Here is a 23,183-nt window from a genome sequence, read left to right as displayed (position 1 = left end):
GTACCAGTTTTTAGGTTGTTATTCACTTAGAATATTCATTTTAAAATTTGTCACTTTGTGTATAATCGCATTACAAACCACCTTTAAAATTGGTTTCATTCCAACTCTCATAAGGTCCCTCAATTCAATTATGTTTCTTCAAGTTTGATATAGAGTTGGTCCAAAGTGTTTGTTTATGTTTATTATTGGGAGGTGTAAAGCACTTCACTGGCTCTAACTCACATAATAAGGCTGCCAATTTGGCCAAGCGAGTTGTTGAACTTACAAACCACCTTTAAAATTGGTTTCATTCCAACTCTCATAAGGTCCCTCAATTCAATTATGTTTCTTCAAGTTTGATATAGAGTTGGTCCAAAGTGTTTGTTTATGTTTATTATTGGGAGGTGTAAAGCACTTCACTGGCTCTAACTCAAATAATATGGCTGCCAATTTGGCCAAGCAAGTTGGTGTATAAATGCATTAACTGATAAAGTCAATGATATCACAATACAACAGCAACGATATATGATGGATCAAGTGATCAAGATGTTCTCTACACATGGATTGTTCATACGGAAACATGGTATGCTACTAATCACAAATAAATACGATCTAAAACATTTGAAAGAATGGTACCATGAAATGAATAGCTAAAGATGTTGATACTTGCTAACAATGCATCAAAATCAGTATTTCCATATTAACAGATGTTAGCGGTTATGATAACAAGATTTATCCATCTTTCTTTGGCGGAATGAGTATTTGACTGCCCCAAAATTAATTTGGAAAACAAGAAGTAACCATCATAATCTATCAACATTTTCCATATCAGTTGCAATATAAAAAAGAATAAAATCATAATTTTTGACATCAATAAACTAGTATCAAAAAACATTTATCAAGCAATAATTTAAAACCAGATTGTAATAAATCTAGAAATCTATCAATTATTGTCAATTGATAATGTGGTCTGCATCACTAATAACATTGATCAGTTAGATGCTGGCAAGTTGAAAACCCTAGGCTCTCACTACATCCTAAGAACCATGCATTCACATAATGCTAAAGATTAAAAAACAATTATTTTGCTGCATAATGGAAAATGCTAGATAAAATACAATGTAATTTGTATATGAAAAGGCTGCATATCAATAGAATGAAAGCAGATTTTCAAGTCTTACCTGATTGATATTTCCAGGGAAAGGTGAGTATCCTGTGTCATCATTAGCATCACCATCTACATGTCCAGTGGCTCGAAGCAAAGGATCTAATTGATTGTACTCCACATTTATCACCATTCTCCTACCTGATAGACATTATTTAGATCGCAAAATCAATTTCACAAAGCAATAATCGAGCAAAGGTCTACAAATAAATTCTCATTTAGCTCACTTGAGATTTTAGAGCAACGATGAATATGACATTATGGATAAATATATATTATATATTCATCTAGAAAGTATATCGATTGCCAATCATTTCTCAAATCTAAAACATCAAAATGTTCCTTCCACAAGAGTGTTTTTGACAAAAATATGTAATGTCTGCAATAAACAAATGACTAGATGTTCAAAAGATCAGAGTTATTAAAAATATCTGGGTTTTGGCATGGAAAAAATAACTGAACTAAAAACATTTAATAAAGGTATTGGCCAATTAACTAAGTCATGAGACGAGAAACATTATGAATATCTAAGAAAGACAACTCTATCCACTAAGCATATCCAATCTTACAAAGACATTAGGAAGCCATTAAATTTCGGGGCTTGAATGAGGACTGCTTACAAGCATGAAGCATGACGAAAACCCAGCTATCCAATAGAAATTGACACTTTTCTACTCTAAGTTTCAAACAATTGTGGTATCTATAAATGTAAAAGCTGGTGCATGGCCCATAGTATCCATTTGGCATTAACTCTCGGTCACCTTATAGGGGAAACATGGAAAATCTTAATATCCAAAGAGTGAGGAAAGTGAAAAGGCTATGTAAAAGGAAGAAAACAATGTAGAAAGAAAATTGGAACTGTAAAAGAACAAGCATAATTCTATGAAAGCAGCTGAGGCACCCATCCCCTAGATTGTGAGAGCTTTGTAGTCAAGGTTGGTTTGTACATCCAAGAGATCAATAGTTGAAATAAAAATCTACTTACATGGCCCAGCCTAGCTTGCGGTAGAACAGATGCACTATTAAGTCAACAGCTCAAGGCTACTCTTGAATGATAGCAAAGGGGAAGAAGGAAAAACAATAAACAAATGGTATGGGAGAAATCTCTACATGAAGGTGTTGATCTAAAACTATGGAATATCTATTTAAGGGTCAAGGCCAAGAGGATTACTAGTGCTTCTAAACCTAATTTGTTTGGATGAAAATGACTAATGCAAAGTGGTTCATATCACTGCAGATTGAGGCAAGTGAGAATTATATTGGTCAGGATTGTAGCCAAATGTAGGAAATATCTTAGAATTGTAACATATTGTTGGACACAACGGATGCTGATGAAAGTAAAGGGAGTTTGCAAAGTGTATGTGAAAGAGTTAGATCAGTTGTTATATTGTCATTGATGTCAAGCTATTTGACAATACTGTTTCATGTAAGTTGCAATCATCTGAAGGATGTGATGTTGGATAACGAAGTGGAAGACAAAGTATGAAGATGAGAATGAAGAAGTGATGTTGAGTATGTGAACCTAATTGGGCAACTGAAGAATCGGTCTATGAGAGTATAATGTCGGTTTGATTGTTTAACATGATTTCATGAAGTGTTAATATCATGTATAAATAAGTTACTTTGGTCGGTAAGAGAAGGAATGATGTTGGCAAGTGAAACGAGAAGATACACCAAGCTAAATATAGTGGTTAGTAAATGAAGAAGAAAGGTGAAATAAGTAAGGACAGTATTCACCGAGCAAGACAAGTATTAACCGAGCAAAGCTAGTATTAACTGGGGACAGTATTAACAAAGTATGGAGAAGGTTGGCAAAAGATGAACACCGTTTCGTAAATGAAGATCAGTTTGAAAAAGATTGATAAAGGGATGACATAAAGTGAAGATCGAGACTATTCTAGATTATACCAAGATGAGGACGAAGTTTGTTAGCAAGATCAACAACTGGAATAATTCCAGAACAATCTGATGATGAAGATTTGAGAAGTGTTTAAAGATCCAAGAAAAAATTAAAGTTCCAAGGAGGAGATACATTTGGCAAGATCTGAAATATGGTGCAGATTCAATGAACCTGAGATCATGTGGATGAGAGGATTTCATGGGGACCCTAATTCATGAGATAAAGCAGCAAAAAATCTTTCTATTTAAGGAAGAGACAAGGATGGAAATGCTGCTGGTCCAGAGAAGAGAAAAGCAGAAGCAAAGTTGTTAAAGGAGATCCTACCAAGAAAATCAAAGGTGCTAGTTGGAAGTGTGTAGAAGAGTTGATGTCAGGGCCAGTCAGTTAGCAGAGATACTGAGCAGAATGGAGATCTGAACAAGCAAAGTGAGTTGCATTTTTATCAGATCATTTGACTGTTACTCTCACGATTGTAACAAAAAATCTCTTAACCAAGTGGACTAAACAGCCTTTTTATTTGTAAATCCTTATTGTAAGGCGACATTCCATTGAATGTTTGTAAGTCCTTACACAGGCCAATTATTGAAGGATGATAAGGTCTAGATGATATTTGGTGAAAATCCCCTAACAAGATCACACCTTGTAGTGTGTTTGTAACCTTTAACAAGATTGGCTCTTGATAAGTAGGAGATAATTTCCATAGCAAGTCAAATTGTGATATTGCTATCAGGATTTAACTGTGTGATTTTGAGTCAAACTCATTGACCCATGTTTCATGAGTAGTGATTCAACATGAATCCATCTCTCATGAAAATAAATGGAACACTTAGCACTCATTGGATCTAGGTGATGTTCACAGGGGTGGAGCAGCGGGACTTCCTGGGAGGTCACCCATCCCAGTACTACTCCAACCTGAGCATGCTTAACTACGGAGTTTCCTCCATGGTTGAACCCAAAACTTGGAACCCCATTTGCAAAACCTTCACCAAGTGTTGTGCCTTATGAACCATTCATTAGAAAGCCCCTTAAGCTCATCAATTGATAAGTAGGAGATAATTTCCAAAACAAGTCAAATTGTGATATTGCTATTAGGATTTAACTGTGTGATTTTGAGTCAAACTCATTAACCCATGTTTCATGAGTAGCGATTCAACATGAATCCATCTCTCATGAGAATAAATGGAACACTTAGCACTCATTGGATCTAGGTGATGCTCATAGGGGTGAAGCACCGAGACTTCCCAAGAGGTCAACCATCCCAGTGCTACTCCAGCCTGAGCACGCTTAACTACTGAGTGTCCTCCACAGTTAAACCGATAGCTTGCAACCCCATTTGCAAAACCTTCACCAAGTGTTGTGCCTTATGAACCATTCATTAGAAAGCTCCTTAAGCTCATCAATTGATAAGTAGGAGATAATTTCCACAGCAAGTCAAATTGTGATATTGCTATCAAGATTTAACTATGTGATTTTGAGTCAAACTCATTGATGCATGTTTCATGAGTAGTGATTCAACATAAGGTAGGCTCTTAACTGAGCTCACTTCAGAATAGTGAAAATATTTAAAGTGACTAGTCCCAAGTGGTTTTTTCCCTGATCGGGTTTCCACGTTTAAAATCATGGTTTCAAAGTGTTTATAGATGTTTTGCATGTTATTTGTTTTTACATGTTGAAACTATTACCATTGTTGTAAGTCAGTTAATGTTGTTGATATTCAGCACTGCAAGTGAAATCTATTTGTTGCATAAGAAAGATTAAGTTTTCTATGATTACCGAGTTGGTTTACCAAGTATAAGTTGTTATAAGTGTGGTGAATTGCTTGAAAGTGCCTAAGGATAATTGATCCCGCCCCTCTCCTCCAGTTATCTAACACATACCATGGGCCTCATGAACCCTGATACACTTACAAACTACATAGGTCAGCACCATGTGACGTGTTTATGAATGGGTTACATGATACAATTAGACTCTTAAAATATGGAACCTCAAGCATAAGTGCCCCAATAGACTCCTGGTCTCATTTATAACAAAGATATGTGTGATTGGTCTTTCATCATGCCACATTCATCTTCCTTCATCACTCCACTTCTTTTTCCATCCATTTTTGATGATATGAGATGAGTGAGTTGATCCTCAATTTAATCCCTTCTTTTTTTTGGCCATGTAGGCTAGGAAATCAGCATCAAACGTACTACATGAAACCATCAACCAACCACAAAAAGCCATATTCATGTCAAATAGAATCTAATCTAACCAATAAAGGCATTAAAATGAAATGCTAAACATAACGAACAAATTCAAAATACAATGATGACAATAGTACAAGGCAAATTGAAGAATTATGGTTCGAAAGAAATGAGGGCTTTGATCACAACTCGTAGATTTTTCAGATTCATTAGATGAATCAAATGACATGAGAGGATAGGTTAAGTGAGGATAAATGGGAAAGTTGCACTTGGAAGTGGAGGAAATATAACTTAGTAAAAGTTACGGGGTAAGAGAATTAGCAAGTGGCAGTTAGAAGTGGAGAGGAAATAGGAAGGAGATGAGTTTAGAAGTCGGGAGATTTCGGAATGCAGATTAGATAAGTAGAGACAATTAAAAAATATGATTTATTAATTACTCCATGTATCAATTAATTAGTCGATTAAATAAAATAAATTTATTTAATGGAGAAGGTGATAGAAGAGAATAAATAAATTAATATATTTACTTATTCAAGAAGAAATGTTAGGATGGGGAACCCAAATAATTGTATAATTACTTGACCCTAGGAATAGTTTTAGACAAACTAATGCCAAGAGAGAATAATTAAATAATTAACAATATTATTCAATTAGACAGGTGAAAAGAGTGACCTAGGTCAAATTGATAGGAGGTGATCAAAACAGAATATCTAAGCACTTATCAATTAAATAATTAAAATTATTTAGTTATGAAAAGGACACAATGTCAACAAATGATAAAAGATCAAATGACTGACAAAAAGTGTAGCCCCAAGTGGTTACTGATTTTTAGTGTCTATAAGCTACACACAAAGGAATTTAGTCATAACCCACCTGAAACTAGGGCAAAATAAATAATAATTGCAACTTGGCAACTTTGTAAGTGCAAGACCGGCCCAGATAAGTACTCAACACTGGAAGGACCAACCAGATTAAGGGTTGAGCAAGGATTAATTAGTGACCAAATAAGGGAGGCTGACAACTTATCATAGAACATTATTGTATTTCTCAAAGTAGGCACCACTATAACTTTAAATCCTGAATCCCTTACAAAGTCGTCTCAACATTCAATGATCACACAGAGACATTATGTCAAACAGTTGAAAGGAAACTATATTTATGTGTATTTCAACAAGAATTTTCACAATGCATAGAATTAGTATTCACTAGATAACAAAAGGAATAATATTCCCTACTGTTATGTCTCAGATATTATTTCAGCAAGGACATACTTTCAAACCATTGTACAAGAACATCAATCTATAGTCAGATCTGATAAGGAATCGTATATAACATTTATAATGCTCAAATCAGGAATAAAAATGACTTATTACCTCAATCTGCTAGTAAGAACTTTGTTGTAGGTTATTTCCATTCATTAACATTGATTATAACTGCTATAGTTGCAAACCCTTATAACCCAAGAAGAATGACATTAGTAGCTGCTGTAACTTCTAGGATATGCCTATAGCAGTGACTGCAGTCTTCAATGTGCTTAAAATTGCCCAAGCATGGTGTCATCATTGGAACCCCAGAAATATAATGTAACACCCCTTTATGGGATTGCCCTAAATCTTGTCTTTCAGTCTGATGTTACAATTTAGAAAGATTTGACTTTCTGCTGATTCCCACGTTGGATGCTGACTGCCACTCTTTGGATGAATGTTTATGCGCACTGGATCAAATTATATGTTTGATTTTGGAATGATTCCTTGATTGCTTTAAACGATTTTTCCTTTATGCATTACTTATGAAAGGGTCACCACCTTTCATAGAATTGAGTCGCTGATTCTCATTATTGCTCTTCAAGATAAAATATTATTCACCAAATTGATCTCCCCGGATATCATCCTCAAATGAAACATTCTCCCCTGTATATCCACCAATGTGGGTTAGAGTTGCACCTATTCATCATGACTTCCCTTTGCAAAGATCACGACCTTCTACTATTACCACCATTCGGATGTGTCACAAACCCTTGATAATTTATGCCCTTTGAAAAAGTCACAACCCTTCATAATTGTCCCTCTTTGAAAGAGTCACGAACCTTTACAAATGACCACCTTTTCTAATAGTCACGACCATTTATAAATTTGCCCGCCCTTATCACTTTTCTAATTATCACTTCCTTATTTTCTTCTCATTTCCTTTTTCTCTTCTTTTAATTCTTCCTTGCTGCACACCTTCCCTTTTCTCTTCCTTCCTCTCCCCTTTCAAATGACAAGTTATTTTCTCCAATTCTATATCTCATGTTTTAAGGAATTACAACTTTTCATTTTACGCCTTGTTGTGAAGTTTTCACACCATCGCCCCAAAACTTTGGGAACCCCCTTTTTTTGATCGCCTTGGCAATAAATAATTTTTGAAGTTGTCCAAAAATTTCTGGTCTTAGAAAATTTTACTTCTTGGACGCCTTCGAGTCAAGAGGGAGAAGATTATATTGATTTTTCACCCAGTTTTAAGCTTGATTTTCTAGAACAACTAATTTTATCCTAAGGCCGAACAAGTTTCAAAGAACAACGCTTGGCAAGATAAAATTGTAAATTTTGTACTTATACGATTTTTTTTTGAAAAATTGGATATAATTGTATAAACTTAAGTAATTTTCAAAAAATGAAATTTTTGTTAGATTTGGGTTTTTTGGAAAATCTTGAATTTTTTCGATGAAAAAAAAATAAATTTTGTGATGGTGAAATCAAATTGCAAAATTGATTTTGGATTCTAGAGAAATGATTTATTTCTATTAAAAAATTAAAATTGCATAGCAAAATCGATTTAGATTAAATTGCAAAAATTAGCATTAAATGGATTAAATCTGCCTTGAAGCTTTTAAAATATTTAAAGAAATTAGTAATTTAAAATTGAAAAATCAATTTTGGCTAGCCAAAATCCGATTTTTAATATATATTAATTACTAAATCCTCATTAAATGGAAACATTTAGCATCTCCAAGGCTTTATTTACTTTATCTTTGCAATCTTGGTCTAACCAGCAATTTTTAGCTTATCACTTAATCCGGGCCAGAATTGTGCATTAATTAATTTTTTTTTTCCCTCCTAGATGCAAGTCGGCCAGCTAGAGAAGGCAAGTGAATTGGGTATAAGAGAGATCTCCTTTCCCTTACCTCCTCATTCATTCCATCCTCCTCTTCCATGCTTGGGCAAATTTTGAGGAAGGCAACGATTTTTCTTAAGGCGATTTTTTCCAGATTTTGGCATTCTTACAAAGGTGGATTTTCATTGTTGGCAATGTGATTTTTTTCTACGAAGGCTGCATTTCTACCCTAGGCAACTTCTTGTGGCAAATCAGAATTTCTTGCCCAAATCCGAATTTTGTGGGAGCTGAAATTTGTGAAAGACAAAATTCTGATTTTCAAGAGGGGCTGCGATTTTCTCCTAGAGATTGGATGATTTTGTTGGTGAAGAAAACAAGTGATAAAGTCTGTTTTTTTGGCACATGCATGGGAAATTTCAAGATGACAGAATTCTGATTTCTTCAGTTAGGGCATCAATATTGGCAAGGGGCTTGAATTTCATAGGTCTGATCCAAAATTCAAAAGAAGACCTGACCATTGGTAAAGGTAAATTCAATTCATTTAGAGTTGAGAGTGGTCCTTAAACGGATTTCGCTCTTTTGTTCTTGTCTAGTTTTGTTTCCTTGGTTCTTCTTGCATTCATCATCCACCACTTCATCATCCCATCATAGGTTGAAGATTGGAGATTGATAAGTGTAGAATCCATGATAGGACATTGGAAGAGGCAGAAATAAGCTAGACCACCCTAGGAATGAAGTTGGGAGATATAAGTGTAGTCCATCCTAAAGCACAAAGAGGCAGAAATAAGTGTTAGTCCCATCCTAAGTTGAAGATTGGAGATTGATAAGTGTAGTAATAGGACTTGATGAAGCAAAAATAAGTGTAGAATTCATCGATAGAAGGAAGGTTGGAGATCAATAAGGGTGGTCCATATTACTTATTAGAACGAAGGGGCAGAAATAAGTGTTTAGAATGGTAGATGTTAGTGCAAGTAAGAACCCTAAGGGAACAAATACTAAGAAAAACAAAGAGGATATGATGCCCAAAACAACTTTCTTCTCAAAAATGAGCCAAATAACTGATACCAATGTCAGTATAGTAAATATGATACAGATAAAGGACAGACTAAAGGAAGGACAATCCCCCATGGTAAAGAAGATATACAAAAGTGGAATTGTACATGCAGCAGCTTTTCCTCCTACCTTGCCTTGTCCAAAATTGGTTACAGAGTGCGTATTCAGGTTTGATCTAATTAGTAAATCCATCATCTTTGATGAAGGGAAAAGGGTGTTGGCCAACATTAGCAGATAGGCGATCGAAGAAGCATTTAACATTCTCCAGTACAAGAGCATGACAGTGGTGATGACGGATCAGGCAGCCAAATCATTTCAGTATAACCAAGAAGCTTATTTCACATATCTAAAACAGGATTGGCTACACGAGGGAAAGAGAGGAGTCACCAGATCATCGAGGCTCACCATAGCAGACTTCAAATCAGAATATGGAGATCTCATTGTGCTTCTCAACCAGATCATGGGCCTAGCTCAAGGTATGCAATTCGAAAACTAGATGTACTTCTTTATTGATGAAATTGAAAAAGAAAAAATAAGATTTGATTGCGCTAGGATCATAAGCGAGAATCTAGAGTTGCAACTTAGAACCATACAAAACCAATGGGATCCTATCTATTTTACCTAATTGCTAGATTGTATAAAAGTTCAGGACTTAAGGCCTTAGAAGAAGTTGGCAATGGGCCAGGGCAATATTTGGTGCATGAATTCTATTCGCAGCTTCATTTGCACAACAACAAAGATTACAAAATGTTTTGTGACGCCTTTGCCATGAAGACAGTAAGGGTATTACAAGGGACACCTGCTAAGAGACTTTCATTGGAAGCAGAAGCAAAGATAAAGAAGTATGGGAGTTGGTTCATCCAATTTCCACAATTTACATACATTAGAGTAGCAGGAAGTACAATTTGTCCCTAGAGGCTTCCAAGATACCCAACCGACAAGGTAGTTTTGATGGAATTGGCTAGGCAACTTGAGCATTATGATAGAACAATGAGAAACGAAGGTAAGCCAGGGATTACCTTCTCATTCAAAATTGGCAATGATAGCTGCCCCAATTGTGTCGTCTTTGCAACTGCGGAGAAGGAATTGGAATGGTATCATCTAGGATGGTACAGAGTCTTATCAAGGTATCTCATGGAAATGCATTTAAACATGTTCCCACTATAGAGGACTTTTGGGCCAATGCCAAGGATGACTTTCATGTGAGAAAGCTAGCTTTCTCAAGATTGTCGGTGAACATGATGAGAGATATCAAATGGAGAGGCCTTGATATTCCCGATCAACTGGAAGATGATGGAAATGTATTGAGAGAAGATTATGATACAATAGAAGGAACAAAGTTGAATCCACTAGATTGGGATGATCATCAGGATCCTTCCTTGGAGGCAATTACAAGAGCAGCTGATTTGCATACCTAGTCATGGTACAATGAAAAGTTAAGGAAGCTGCAAAGTCAAAGGATTCCCCTTACTTATAAGAAGATGAAGCCAAAAGAAGGTCCAGTGGAATCAATCGAACAGAAGGGTAAAGGAAGCAGCCGGCAACAAGAAACAGTTAGGAGCAAGAAGAGAGCTTTGGAGGATGAAAAAAGAAAAGAACATCAGGAACCTCCAACAAAGAGACAACACGTAGCACCGTCAAGGGAAAGTATAATTGAGGCTAGAGGCCAAGAAGATAACACAAGTGAACAAAGGACCGCGGTAGAGGTGAGCTCTGATTCAGAGTCAAGTGGTTACAGTAATAGCACCGAGTACTCTCCTCTCTCAGAAAATCAACGTGGAGATGACATGGCAGTTACTAGTGAAGAAGGAGGTGGGCCGATTGATATTGAGACAATAAGTCAGGCACCCAAGGCCGTTGGTGATGCTTTGTTAGTCAAACCAAATCCAGATTTGGGGAGATGCACCGCACCACTGTGGTTAAGGCAAATTCTTATGCCAAGAGGCAAGGTAGTAACTGCCCGAACAGTTGAAGACATCCAAGGACTAATAGAAAAGGGTGATAATGAGAACCAAAAAAAAATGGCAAAAACAGTGGCAAAGGTAATCAGGAGCAATAGTGATGGTCACCGAAAGGTTCAAATTGCTATACCAACAGTCAACAAGGCATTGTTTGAGATTGTGGCCCAAGAATATGAGATAGTGGAGCATAATTTGGAAAGAAACACAGATGACATGGAATGTGAAGAGATCCAAGAGGGTATAGCTTCAATCAGAGAAAGGTTGAGGAAGGCAAATGAAAGGATCATAAAGTTGGAGGCCTAGAACAAATATTGGAGAGATTGCCAACCTATCCAACAGTTGCACCAAGCAGCCCTTCCTCAAGACAGTGGGAGCAACCTAGAAGAGATATCAACTCAGCCACATGAAGTTAGGGATTGGATCCATGATACAATCCATGATGGGTGAAATTTCTTGCCTTCCTTTGTCTCGACATTCCGATCATTAGTGACCATTAGAAACAAGTTCAGAGTATTTGAAGAGGAGTGGAAGGATTTCCTTCCGGTCAAGGATTTAGCTATTCCCAAGCTACAGGAATTCATTGGGCTCCCGGAGACATATTTGGAAAGAGTCAGGTTGGTTGATGAAAGAGGATTGAGTACAATTGAGTCTTGGTTTGTTGCCTTGACTACTAGATTGAGAACACTCGAGGAGATACAGAATGCAGTTGCACAGCACAGCTCAAGCGTCGACACTTCCATTTCAACCATGATGAGCAACGTTGAGGTGGCACTTGATTTTGAAGACATCAGAGAAGAGGACATTGATGAGACAAGACTTGGATCAAGATTGGATGAGTTAGGAAAGGTTGCTATCAATAAGAAACATTTGGGCACCCTTTCCTCCCTCAATGCCTTTATTGGATATGCAAAAAAGTATGAGAAGGACCATGAGAAGACACTACAAGCAACAAGCAGCATGATGAAATCCGCTAAGCTCAAGATAAAGCATACACCTTGCCCTCCCTTGGAGAAAGTCAACGAAAGGCTAGGTAGGTTCATTGCCTTAGCTAAAAAAATGAAAGAAAAGGGGAGATTTATATTAGAAGATCATTTGATGTAAGCCCAAGTGGTAATTTCTCTTTCTTCTAGGGTAGGACAAGTGTCTAACTCTGATTGGCCACTATTTTGGTGCCTTCTCATTGGTTGCTATTTTTCCACTTTTTTCATTGGTCCATTGGCGAGGTGGCATCTTCTCATTGGCCGATGGGGTGGCAACCCTAATTAAGGTTTCTAGGATTCAATCTAGATCATCGATTTTGCCTCTTTATCTCTACCGTTGATTGTACATTTTGACCTCTATATAAGGCCATTTGCTCTCATTTGTAATGGTCGGAGAAAATTGTTGCATAAGATAATGCCAAAATTGCCTCTCTTTATCATTGTTGTGACTTGCATGGTGATTAAGAACATTTGGTATTGTTGCATGGTTTCTACTTCCACTAGTTAGAATAAGATTACCTTTAAAGTTGCTAAAATAGATTTCATTTCAAATTGCTAAGTAAGATTAAGAGTAGATGGATAGTTGCATGGTAGCATTAGTGGATGTTTGATAGGGATCAATAATTAGGCCACTAGCATCCTAGCGGCTTGTTGGGAAGCCTTGTGTGGTAAACTAGTTCATTTTCCTTTGAATCATTGCATCTATGGAGGTGGAGCCACTGGTTAACTTTCATTAGATTCGATCCCCATCCATTTGCTAATCTTTCCATTCATAGGAGTAGGAGTAGAATAGCAAGTAGTTAGGAGTTGGAGTTTTGAAGAGGAAAGTTAGAAAGGCATAAGTCATAAGAACATTCACCCTCCATCACCATCACCTTCTCCATCAACATCATCTGGCATTCACCCTCCATCACCATCACCATCATTCCACGAAAAACCAAGTTATCTTCGAATAAATAACATAAGCCCACCTACATGATTACTAGCAAATCACATCAATAACTGAGTTAGTATCCATAGGTGTAAGGAACATCGGAGTTATTCTCATGTCTTCATGAGTATTAACTTTTCAACAAAGGAATTGAGGATTTGATATCCCATATCAAGTGTTCAATTGCTATATGTTATGTAGTGGTACAAAATTAACATCAACACGCCTTTTGAACCTTCATTAACTTATCTAAATTACGTTACATTTTAATTTTATTCTTGTATCTTTTTAATTTGTATTTTATTTTTTATTCTTCTGTATTTTTATTTTATTACTATTATTATTTATTTTTAAATCCTATTTCAAAAAGGGGACATCATAAACTGCCCCTCCCAAATTTGCTTGTCCTCAAGCAATGATTGAATGAACATGGAATCCAATCCATAATCCACCTTCAATTGTGAAACTCTAATGTTATAGATATAGACCTAGTTGTAGGGCGGAATCCTCTAACCCATTTTGCAAAAGGCCCATTCAACCCTACGAAACCTCTCCTACAATTTCTACAAGAGTTGATAAAGATAAGAAAAAATATTTCAGGGGTAGTAGGGGATGGGAGTGTCATTAGTACCACAAAAAATTTAATGGCAGCTATACTAGAGTCCATTGCCACCTGTTGTGGATAGGTGGTCAAGGGGTAAAAGCTTACAAGAAAATAACAAAAGCCCAAAAATGTAAGGCAACTAGATTGCATAATGAGGGGGAGGCAACTAGATTGCTGATTTATTTAATTTGCATGCATGAGAGGTGGCTAAATTGTCCATTGCTAAATTTCTTTATGCTCATGTCATACTATTTCATGTCTCACATTCATCATATTATAAACAAATGTGTAAAGATATCTATGTTTTTGGTCACTCATTTGTTCCACCCTAGAGAAATTAAAATTGTGCACCACCCTTCTTGTTAAAGAGTACTCCAAAGCAAGTATTTTGATGGAGGATGTGCATTGTGAGGCATTACATGGTTGAAGGATAGATGCTCCTTCATCATTGATGGGTACAACAATATCATGTTGAATATTAACCCAGAATTCAGATAAACAGCAATAGTGAATAACTAGAAAAGATGCAAGAGACACGCATAAATATCCTAGGAAAACCCAAGCCACGCATAGCAAAAGATCATTTTATTGATAATGAAATTCAAGTGTGGAATGTCTTTCACTTGAAGCGATATATGTATAACATAAAGAGAGACTCTTCATATTCTAACTAAAGGTCTCTTTAATTTCCCAAAACATAATTATTTATTTTCAAATACAACTCTTTGTATTTCCATGCCTCAATGCATGTTGAATGACACATGTCTATATATTTATTATTACAATTTAATCATAAGTGTTCTCTTCAGCTATAGGTGATCATATCGATAATAACATCCATATTTCTAGAGATAAAGATCTCTATCTCAGCTACAATCTCCAACACTCCCTCTAAGCCAGAGGGGGGTCTTTAGCTGAACAATCACACAAGGCTGAACTAAAATGTCAATGATAAAATCCAATCACATAGATCCTATAAAATTCATGGAATCACTCAACATGAAAACCCTACAAGATACACAACCAGCTTTATCATGATGTTGTCGTGGAATCTCTCAAAATGACACCTAGAGAACAATTTACTCATTGTTAATAATCATGGAATCGCTCAAGATGAAAAACTTGCAAGAAACACAATCAACTTCCATCACGGACTCACTCAACATGATGCTGTCATGGAATCTGTCAACATGACAAACCTTCAAAAATCATAATCACCTTTCATCGCGGACTCACTCAATGCAAAGCTATCATGGATTCTCTCAACATGACAAGTTAATAAGGTTTACAACCAACATTTTATCACGGACTCTTTCAACGTGATACAATCATGGACTCTCTCAACATGACTTCCAACTCCCATCACAAAATCTCTCGATATGATGACAACATGGACTCTCTCTACATGATGTTCACTATGAATCTCTCATAAGTGAAACAGTTATTAGATTGTCCTTATAACTTCACTAATTTCCAAAGAAAGACATAATCAACAAGGAAAATCACAGCTGAGATGATTTATTTCTAACAAGAGTCTTAATTAATACCACAACATTAGAAACATCTATAAGAAAGGAAGGGATACTATAGTGATTCCCTCTCAACCAAGAACATCTCCCTCTAAATATTATTGTTGTTACATCATGCAACCAATAGAGATTTGAATTAAAATCAACTTATCATATAGATCAATCAACAACTGTTGTGACCAATGCAATAAGATCAGGATAGTATCCTTCCTCTGAAGTTGAATCTCTCCTTTTGACTGCAAAGCAATCTCGTCTTATTGTTTCATTCTCATTCTACAAATTAGAATATATTTGTTCATATATATATCAATTGATCCCTTCATTGATTGTCTACGGTCCAAAAAATGCATAATTATGTCCTCCAACGCACAGACAGCAATCATATTTTGACGTCTGCCCTATACCAAAAATAACGATCTCCATCTTATCCCTGCTACTCTAACAACCATCAACTCCATGTGAGTGTTCAAATTTTATTTCCTTGAGCATTGCCATCCTTTGCCGCTTTTAATTCCAATTCTGATATGTCGTAACTTTCTGGTAACCAAGGCTCTTCTACAGAAGTTGAAACAAGCAATCTATTGTGATTCCAATATCCATTGATGTATAAGGAATAAAGTAATTATCAGCAAGAACACATCCACAAGACATCGCATCTTCATCCTAACTTGATTGAGAAAAATCTCCCCCAAATTCAAACACATCCTCCATTGATGTCATCGAACTTTTAGTAGTCAAAGAGAGTAGTTGGATTAGTAATAAGTATCATTACTCTGCTTTGAAAGAATATGAAAGTATCATCATAAAGAAAGACACAACACGATTATAAAAGAAATGCATAATATGAACGATAAAGGAACTTTTCCTGTTAGCAGATGAATTAGAAATAAACAATAAGGAACCTTTGCCCGTTATGCCCAAAGAACATATTCTTCAATCTTTTATACACCCTAATATTAACAAGTGTAATTTAACAAAAAACTTATTTGTCTAATGCATTATCATTCCTTTAACGCACTGAAGATATCTACCAACATTTCACCCAAATGTCGGTATTGTCCTTGTCACCTGAATCACAATCTACCATTCTTGTCGTCCTCCAATTCTTGTGCTTATTTAGTGCATCTCCCTTCCTTTATGTTTCTACTCTAGATTGGAATTAATTTGCTTGCATCCAAATGAACCTCCTCGTAATTTATAGTGTATCAAATAGAGGCAACTTGCTACTTGATATGACAAAGCTTTTGACAACTGTGGATTTCACTTTCCCCGCCTATGTATCTTGATCTTTTGCTCTACTTGAAATGTCTGATGAATTAATAGACTCGATCCAATCAACCAAATCCAAAGAGAAGACTAATTACTTACGAAATGAGAAATCTCGAGAGGGATATGAGGCGACATCAGTTATCAACACCCCTTCCTTTCCAATACATATTATTATCATTGAAGATAGACATAACCCAATGTTTCACCGTCTATGTATTAAATCATGATGTTAGGTTGGCTTTGTTACGTCCCAACTTTTGGCTCAATTTAAAATTGTTCATATAGCCGTTGAGGTTTCATGTAGAGTCAGTTGATAGGTAAAATTAGTTACGATTCATGTGAAGATGACATGTTAGTTAACCATTATGATGTTATTATATCATTATCTTGAAAATTTGGAAAATGATTATTTATTATGAATTCATGGGAGTGATATGGTGGTTAGCCATTGTGTTGGTTTGTGAATAATAATTTGTTCTAGAAATCATGATTTTATTGAGGAATATAATACAATTGTAGAGAATTTCCTTTCCTTGCAGGAGCATGTCGAAGAGAGGAAAGCATTGCCAGAAAGGAATTGGGCACAAGGCGGCACTACCATCACTGGGCAAATCGGTACGAGTTGAGAACCACTATGGCTAAGGGAAAATGGCTAGACAAGCAAGAGTGTATATTGGACGACCATGAGCTACCCAATCGGTTCTTAAAGCGAGAAAAACATTAAACTCTTAATAATATAAAATTGTTACCTTTTTATAATTGAGACCAAAGTGGTCATCAAAATGTAACTATATATATTGACACCATGATATTTTTAACATCTATAATTGCACCTACTTGTATATATATGTCTCTGTGTGCGCGCACGCGCGCAATCAATATATTGATAAAAAGGAATCATATGATTTAAAATTACACACACATATACATATGTATATGTGTACGTACAACTATAGGCAATACCAAATAGCATGATGGCAAGATATATATTTGTTATATAAATCTTGAGAAATATAATCTTTTAAGTCTTTATTTTGGCTCTATGATGATGAGTAAAGGCCACCTTTTATATCAGCCTTTATTCTTTTTTAAATTTTTTAATGATTTGAGTTCTTGTAACCTATGATGGCCTTGCTCAACACTCCCTCTTTGTACCCGATGGAGCATGCGGAAGATATTATTTCACATCCTGCGGCTAAGGAGAAAAATCTCTCGGTGATTCCATTTTTTCTTGGCATATGATTTCTCTGAGCTAGGCAGCAAGTGATCTTCCTTATTTACGACTCCTTTCAGAGACTTATCATCATTCTTGTTTCATATCATGATAGCACAACTGTAGTATCAGTCATGACATTGTCAGCAGTAGCAAAAGCTCTTTCATGTGTTGAAGTTGTGTTGTCAGGATCTTAACATCATTTTTCAGGTCATGAATCATTACTCAAGTTTCCTTCCATATTCATTTATGCTATGTCTTTTTCGAAATGTTTTGAAAGATGATTTTTCCATTACAGAAATGAATGAATGCTATGGTAATTTATATCCACGATCATGAATGAGCATACAAGCTGTAACCAAGGCTCAAAAGTGTATTGAATCTTGAAAACATTAAAATTGTTTCTATCTTATTTTGGCTCCTTTTATCCGTGCATATCAAGTGCTAATACGAACCCACAAATTCAGGCTCGAAATTAACTCCATTGTTATTATTGAGCAAACACTTGTAAAATGCCTAATCATGTATGATTTACATAGAGATGGTTCCTTTATTAATTTTTCGAGGCATATATCTGACTTATACAGAGGTATTATAACATATACCAATTGAGATAGAATCAAATTGTTGTTGATAAATTATGATTGATAAAACTGAATGCATATACTAGACAATCTCCCAAGATGCACCCAAGACCAGTAGAGTCAAACATAAATGGGTGAGGAGGAGAGGTATCCCTGCAAGAACAATTAAATGTCAGTAACGAAAGGAAAAGAATAATCAAAACTGCATATACCAAGTCAGCTCATGGTAGTCCAATGTTTAGATCTTGATGCCTAGTCGAGCAGAGGGATTAATACTCTAGTACTAGGATGCTCGGTGGCTGGACAAGGTGTTCCATGTCTAATTTTGGGTAGGGAGTGTCTTTCTCGGATAAGATTGTGTGGGGTTATTTAAGGGTCCACGGTTGGGAGGTTAAGCCCCTAACAATGCTTCTCCTCTCCACCAGATGCCAAGACATGTATAAGACAGAGATAAGTTATGCATTCAATTATCTGCTAGTAACAGGTATTTTACTTTCTTGAATTTGAAATTACAAGTTGAAGATATGTTAGTTTGAGTAATTTCAAAAATCAATTCCTCTTAATGTATATTCAAATTAGTTGACTTTCCAAGTGAACATAAAAAGTATTTGTATGCATGAGATAGGCTTACAAGATGGTTGTTATATATGTCTTTCATTTATGTGAATAATGAAAATGAACGTATCTTTTAACTATATGTTATTGTCATAGTTAGCAATAGAAGAAAAAAGGATGATACATTGGTATTTGATGCCTAAGTAGTATTTGTAATTATGATACAATGGTATTTGATGCCCTCAATGGTATATGTCATTACAATACAATGGTATAACTATTTATGCCCTAAGTGGAATATGTGAACTAACCTAGGTTTTGCAGATGCTGCCCTAGGAGGATTCCGGTCTTGGAATTTAGGGGATGGAAAAAACTTGAATCCTCTATCTACGTTTATTGATGATGCCTTCAATTATTAGTTATGATATTTGAATAAAGCTAAGTATAACCGTTAATCTCTTTCGCATGAACATAACTGTTATAAGTGTTCTCACGAATGTGAAGTAGTATCTACATTTTCAATGGTATGCTAGTTGTTAGCTAAGACTGGAAAAGGGCATTATTACAAGCTCAAAAATTCCCTTCGAAACAAATAATTGGCACACAAAACTGATGCAAACTTCCAATAAGAGCAAATAAATGGTAGAAATAAAAGAAACAGTCCAAGATATAAATTTAATAGAACATTTTGACCATTAAATGAAACGGTGACCACAGAAAATTGACAAGGCTCGAATATGCCAAGGAGCAGATCCAACACAATGAGGTGAAACATGCGAGGACTCATCACTAATGGAAGAATATTTCCTTTGGAGTGGAACCTCAATCAATACTCCAGCACACGATACATCAACAACAAATTAACTAATGTCGTTGTCATTATTTTCCAAACTTCCAGACACGAGCATTGGCTTCCAAAACATTCAAGACACGAATGTTGTCCTGGATTCCAAAACATAAGGCCTCTAACACAGAACTGAAATAATATGCCTAGAGCATACACAAATCCAATAATCACAGCCCTACGAGAGGAAGAAACATAAAAAAACTTTGCACAAGACAAATTCTCAGAGGCAGATTCTCTCATTGTTGCTATTGACCTTGCTCTAATACCTTGTTTAACTTAACCCAAAAATCAGATAAACAGCAATAACAATAACCAAAAAAGATGCAAGAGACACACGGAGATATCTTGGGAAAACCCTTCACAAATGAAAGGAAAACCTAGCCAGACATTAAAAAAGATCATTTTATTGATAATGAAATTCAAGTGTACAATGCCTTTTGCTTGAAGTGATATATATAACATAAAGAGACTCTTCACATTTTAACTGAAGGTCTCTTTAATTTCCCAAAACATAATTCTGTATTTTCAAATACAACTCTTCCTATTTCCACACATATTTTTGTATTCAATATTACAATTTAATCATAAGTGTCCTCTTCAGCTGAAGATGACCATAACGATAATAATAAAGTCCATATTTGTAGAGATAAAGAAATCCATCACACCTCCAATCTCCAACATATCAAGCATTGGCCTCTCATCAATCTTATTGTCACTACCAATGCAGGCCCTTATTTTCTTAGAGCTTTGAGCTGTTCAAGGAAAAGGAAGGATGCAGCCTTCCAATTTCAGATTTTGAGAGATAATATAGAACAGGTTGAACCCCTTTTTGCACGCATGCAGTGAACAATACCTTGAAGGACATTGGAAAATTTGATTGGATGAAGGCTAGAGATGTGCTAATGTTTATTTGAAATCATCACACATATCATACACTAATTAGGACATTTTTGAATGAGGAATTCCTGAAGCCTATGAAGACTAGATATGTCAGCTACTTTATATTCTTGGAGAGGATGCTTGAGGTCCAAGAGGGTCTACAATTCATGGTGGTCAATACAGAGTGTGGTAGATGGCACGAGTCAAACACACCAAAGGGAAGAAGTGTGAAGCAAAGAATCCTTGATAAATAGTGATCCACAATAGGTAAAAAAATTGTTAATGTTGATTTTATTAAATATTTCTGATTTTTTTATTTTCTGATTTTATTATTTAAGAATTAAGATGTTTCTAACTTGTGACTTATTTGCACTTGCAGATACGTTTGCTCCTTCATTGATACTTGTCATTAGATATATTTACTCATGTCTTGACATTATAATTATTCTCAAAAGCTGATTATGGAGTTGGATTTCTATGTTTACTTTTTACTAGTTTAGTTATAGTATGTCTACTAATTACATTTTAATATTTTATGTCATTTCATGCTTGAAATTTGGAGCCTTTGGGCATATTTGTTATGTGTGCGCCACATATTGACAATGAAAGCATTTCAATTTTGTTAATTCGTGTATCAATTCACATATGAAATCTCAATTCAAGCCTAATGCTATGTTTAAGCTTCTAAAATGTCTATGATTAATGGTTTAACAATGTTACGGAACACAAATTTTAAATTTCTATATGTAAAAATATACATAATCCCCCTAATGTTTTAATACTTGGCCCCTACCATCGCTTAAAAATTGGCCCTAATCTCCATCCCCAAAATTTTGTGGAGTATATTTATTTATATAACAATATATAATGCATAAGTCTGATGATGAAGCTATTGAATACCAATCTTGCATGAAAGGTAGGTAAGCAAGGAGTTATAAGATGGCTATTGAAGTAAGCCACCCTAGGGGAGTCCATGTTGCCTGCCCCTATGGCCTAGAGGGATTTAACCAATCTTCTCTTTGCTTTAGATAGAACAGTCAAAAATCCTCCTTTACAACCTCCTCTTGAACACTATAATGATAACAACTGTCTACAATGGATGAGGAATAGATAAGGAAAGCACGTTAAAGAACCCCATTAAGTTGGCAACCTCAACGTATGTCCATGTTACTTGTCCACTAAGACCAAGAGAGTGAGTGTTTGCTCTTAAGCTGAGTGTGAGATTGCTTCACGTAGATCCATCATGCTTCTTCCTCCAAAACCTATTGTGTTTGTATAATAATGTAGACATTAAATGAATGCTATGTATTCTTGTCAAACATAATAGTTGGATATGTGTATGCATGTTGGTATATATTTCCTTGGTTGTGATAGCAAGATTCAAATCAAGGATCGCATTGTTTACGGATATATTTTACTCAATAAAGATGTAACCCTAACCCTAATTTGTTGCAATTGTGATTCTTGGGCGAATTATAAGGAAATTTTGGCATGGGACATTACACTTTCAATTCACTTCTATTGAGATGAACACAAGACCTTATAGTTGGCAACTATGTCTTCCAATTTATTTGTTACCCTTGTCATTTTGTGCTTTTCATTTTGCTCTCCTTTTTGGCTTTCTACACTTCTTCCTCTAGGTCTCTAATTTTTCCTACCACTTGATTCTTGTAGTACATTATATTTATAGAAAGAGGAAGGGAGGGTGGCCTTCATACCACAAGTCTACGAGGTCCTAGGCTTGATGTTGATGCAACAGTTTTCATAACTATTGATTATATCCATCTTGTAATATTACAAGATCTTTTTAACACCAAGAAACAATCACTATATTAGGCAACATTATGTTATTTATCTACAAATAAACAAGCAATGGGGACTGGGTGACTGTTAAAGCATGTAGCTTCGATCTAACAATAGTTGTGATCAGCATATATATACATATGTATATATGTACAACAATATGATGCACATATTGTTATGTGTGTGTGTGTGTGTGTCTATATATGTATTATTGCTGTATGTGAATCAATGCACAATTGAAACCGACGATCATATATATTTTTTTTTTCAAATAATTTAACGCATGATCAAAACTTATTCTGATTCCTTTGATTTTAGATCACTATCAATCTATATTTCATATCGGGTTGCAGTTCATAATGATTGGTAATACATTACTCGACTTGTGTTAAGTCTGTAACAAATCGGGCATGATTAGTTAACACTAAACCGGTGTGATAATGAATGTTCATGTCTCCATTCGGAGACATGACCATTCACCCTCACACCCTTCCACATGATATGTATACTTGATCCACCCTAATAAACAAGGCATCGAAATCAATTAATGCAAGCACATCAAAGGATCGAAAGACATTTCAAGTTCAAGAACATTATATTATCTATGTTATTTCTGTACTAACTTATACAGATTCTGGAGCAAATCTATCCT

At 35.5% G+C, this 23,183-nt stretch overlaps 1 protein-coding gene across 3 annotated transcripts in view; it reads right to left on the bottom strand.

The window, feature by feature from the left end:
- USP (UDP-sugar pyrophosphorylase) overlaps positions 1-23,183 on the bottom strand; it is a 132,135-nt gene that overhangs the window by 84,086 nt on the left and 24,866 nt on the right. For all 3 annotated transcript variants that reach the window (XM_089828790.1, XM_089828789.1, XM_089828788.1), the window contains exon 13: positions 1,161-1,285. In XM_089828790.1, the coding sequence (XP_089684916.1) occupies positions 1,161-1,285 (125 nt within the window). The remainder of the gene's footprint in view (positions 1-1,160; positions 1,286-23,183) is intronic.

Source organism: Cupressus sempervirens, chromosome 5 (genome assembly GCF_028749045.1).
Source record: "Cupressus sempervirens isolate cs-2001-9-10 chromosome 5, ASM2874904v1, whole genome shotgun sequence".
In the NCBI taxonomy this organism is placed as follows: domain Eukaryota; kingdom Viridiplantae; phylum Streptophyta; class Pinopsida; order Cupressales; family Cupressaceae; genus Cupressus; species Cupressus sempervirens.
This window is presented reverse-complemented; position numbering and strand designations above follow the sequence as displayed.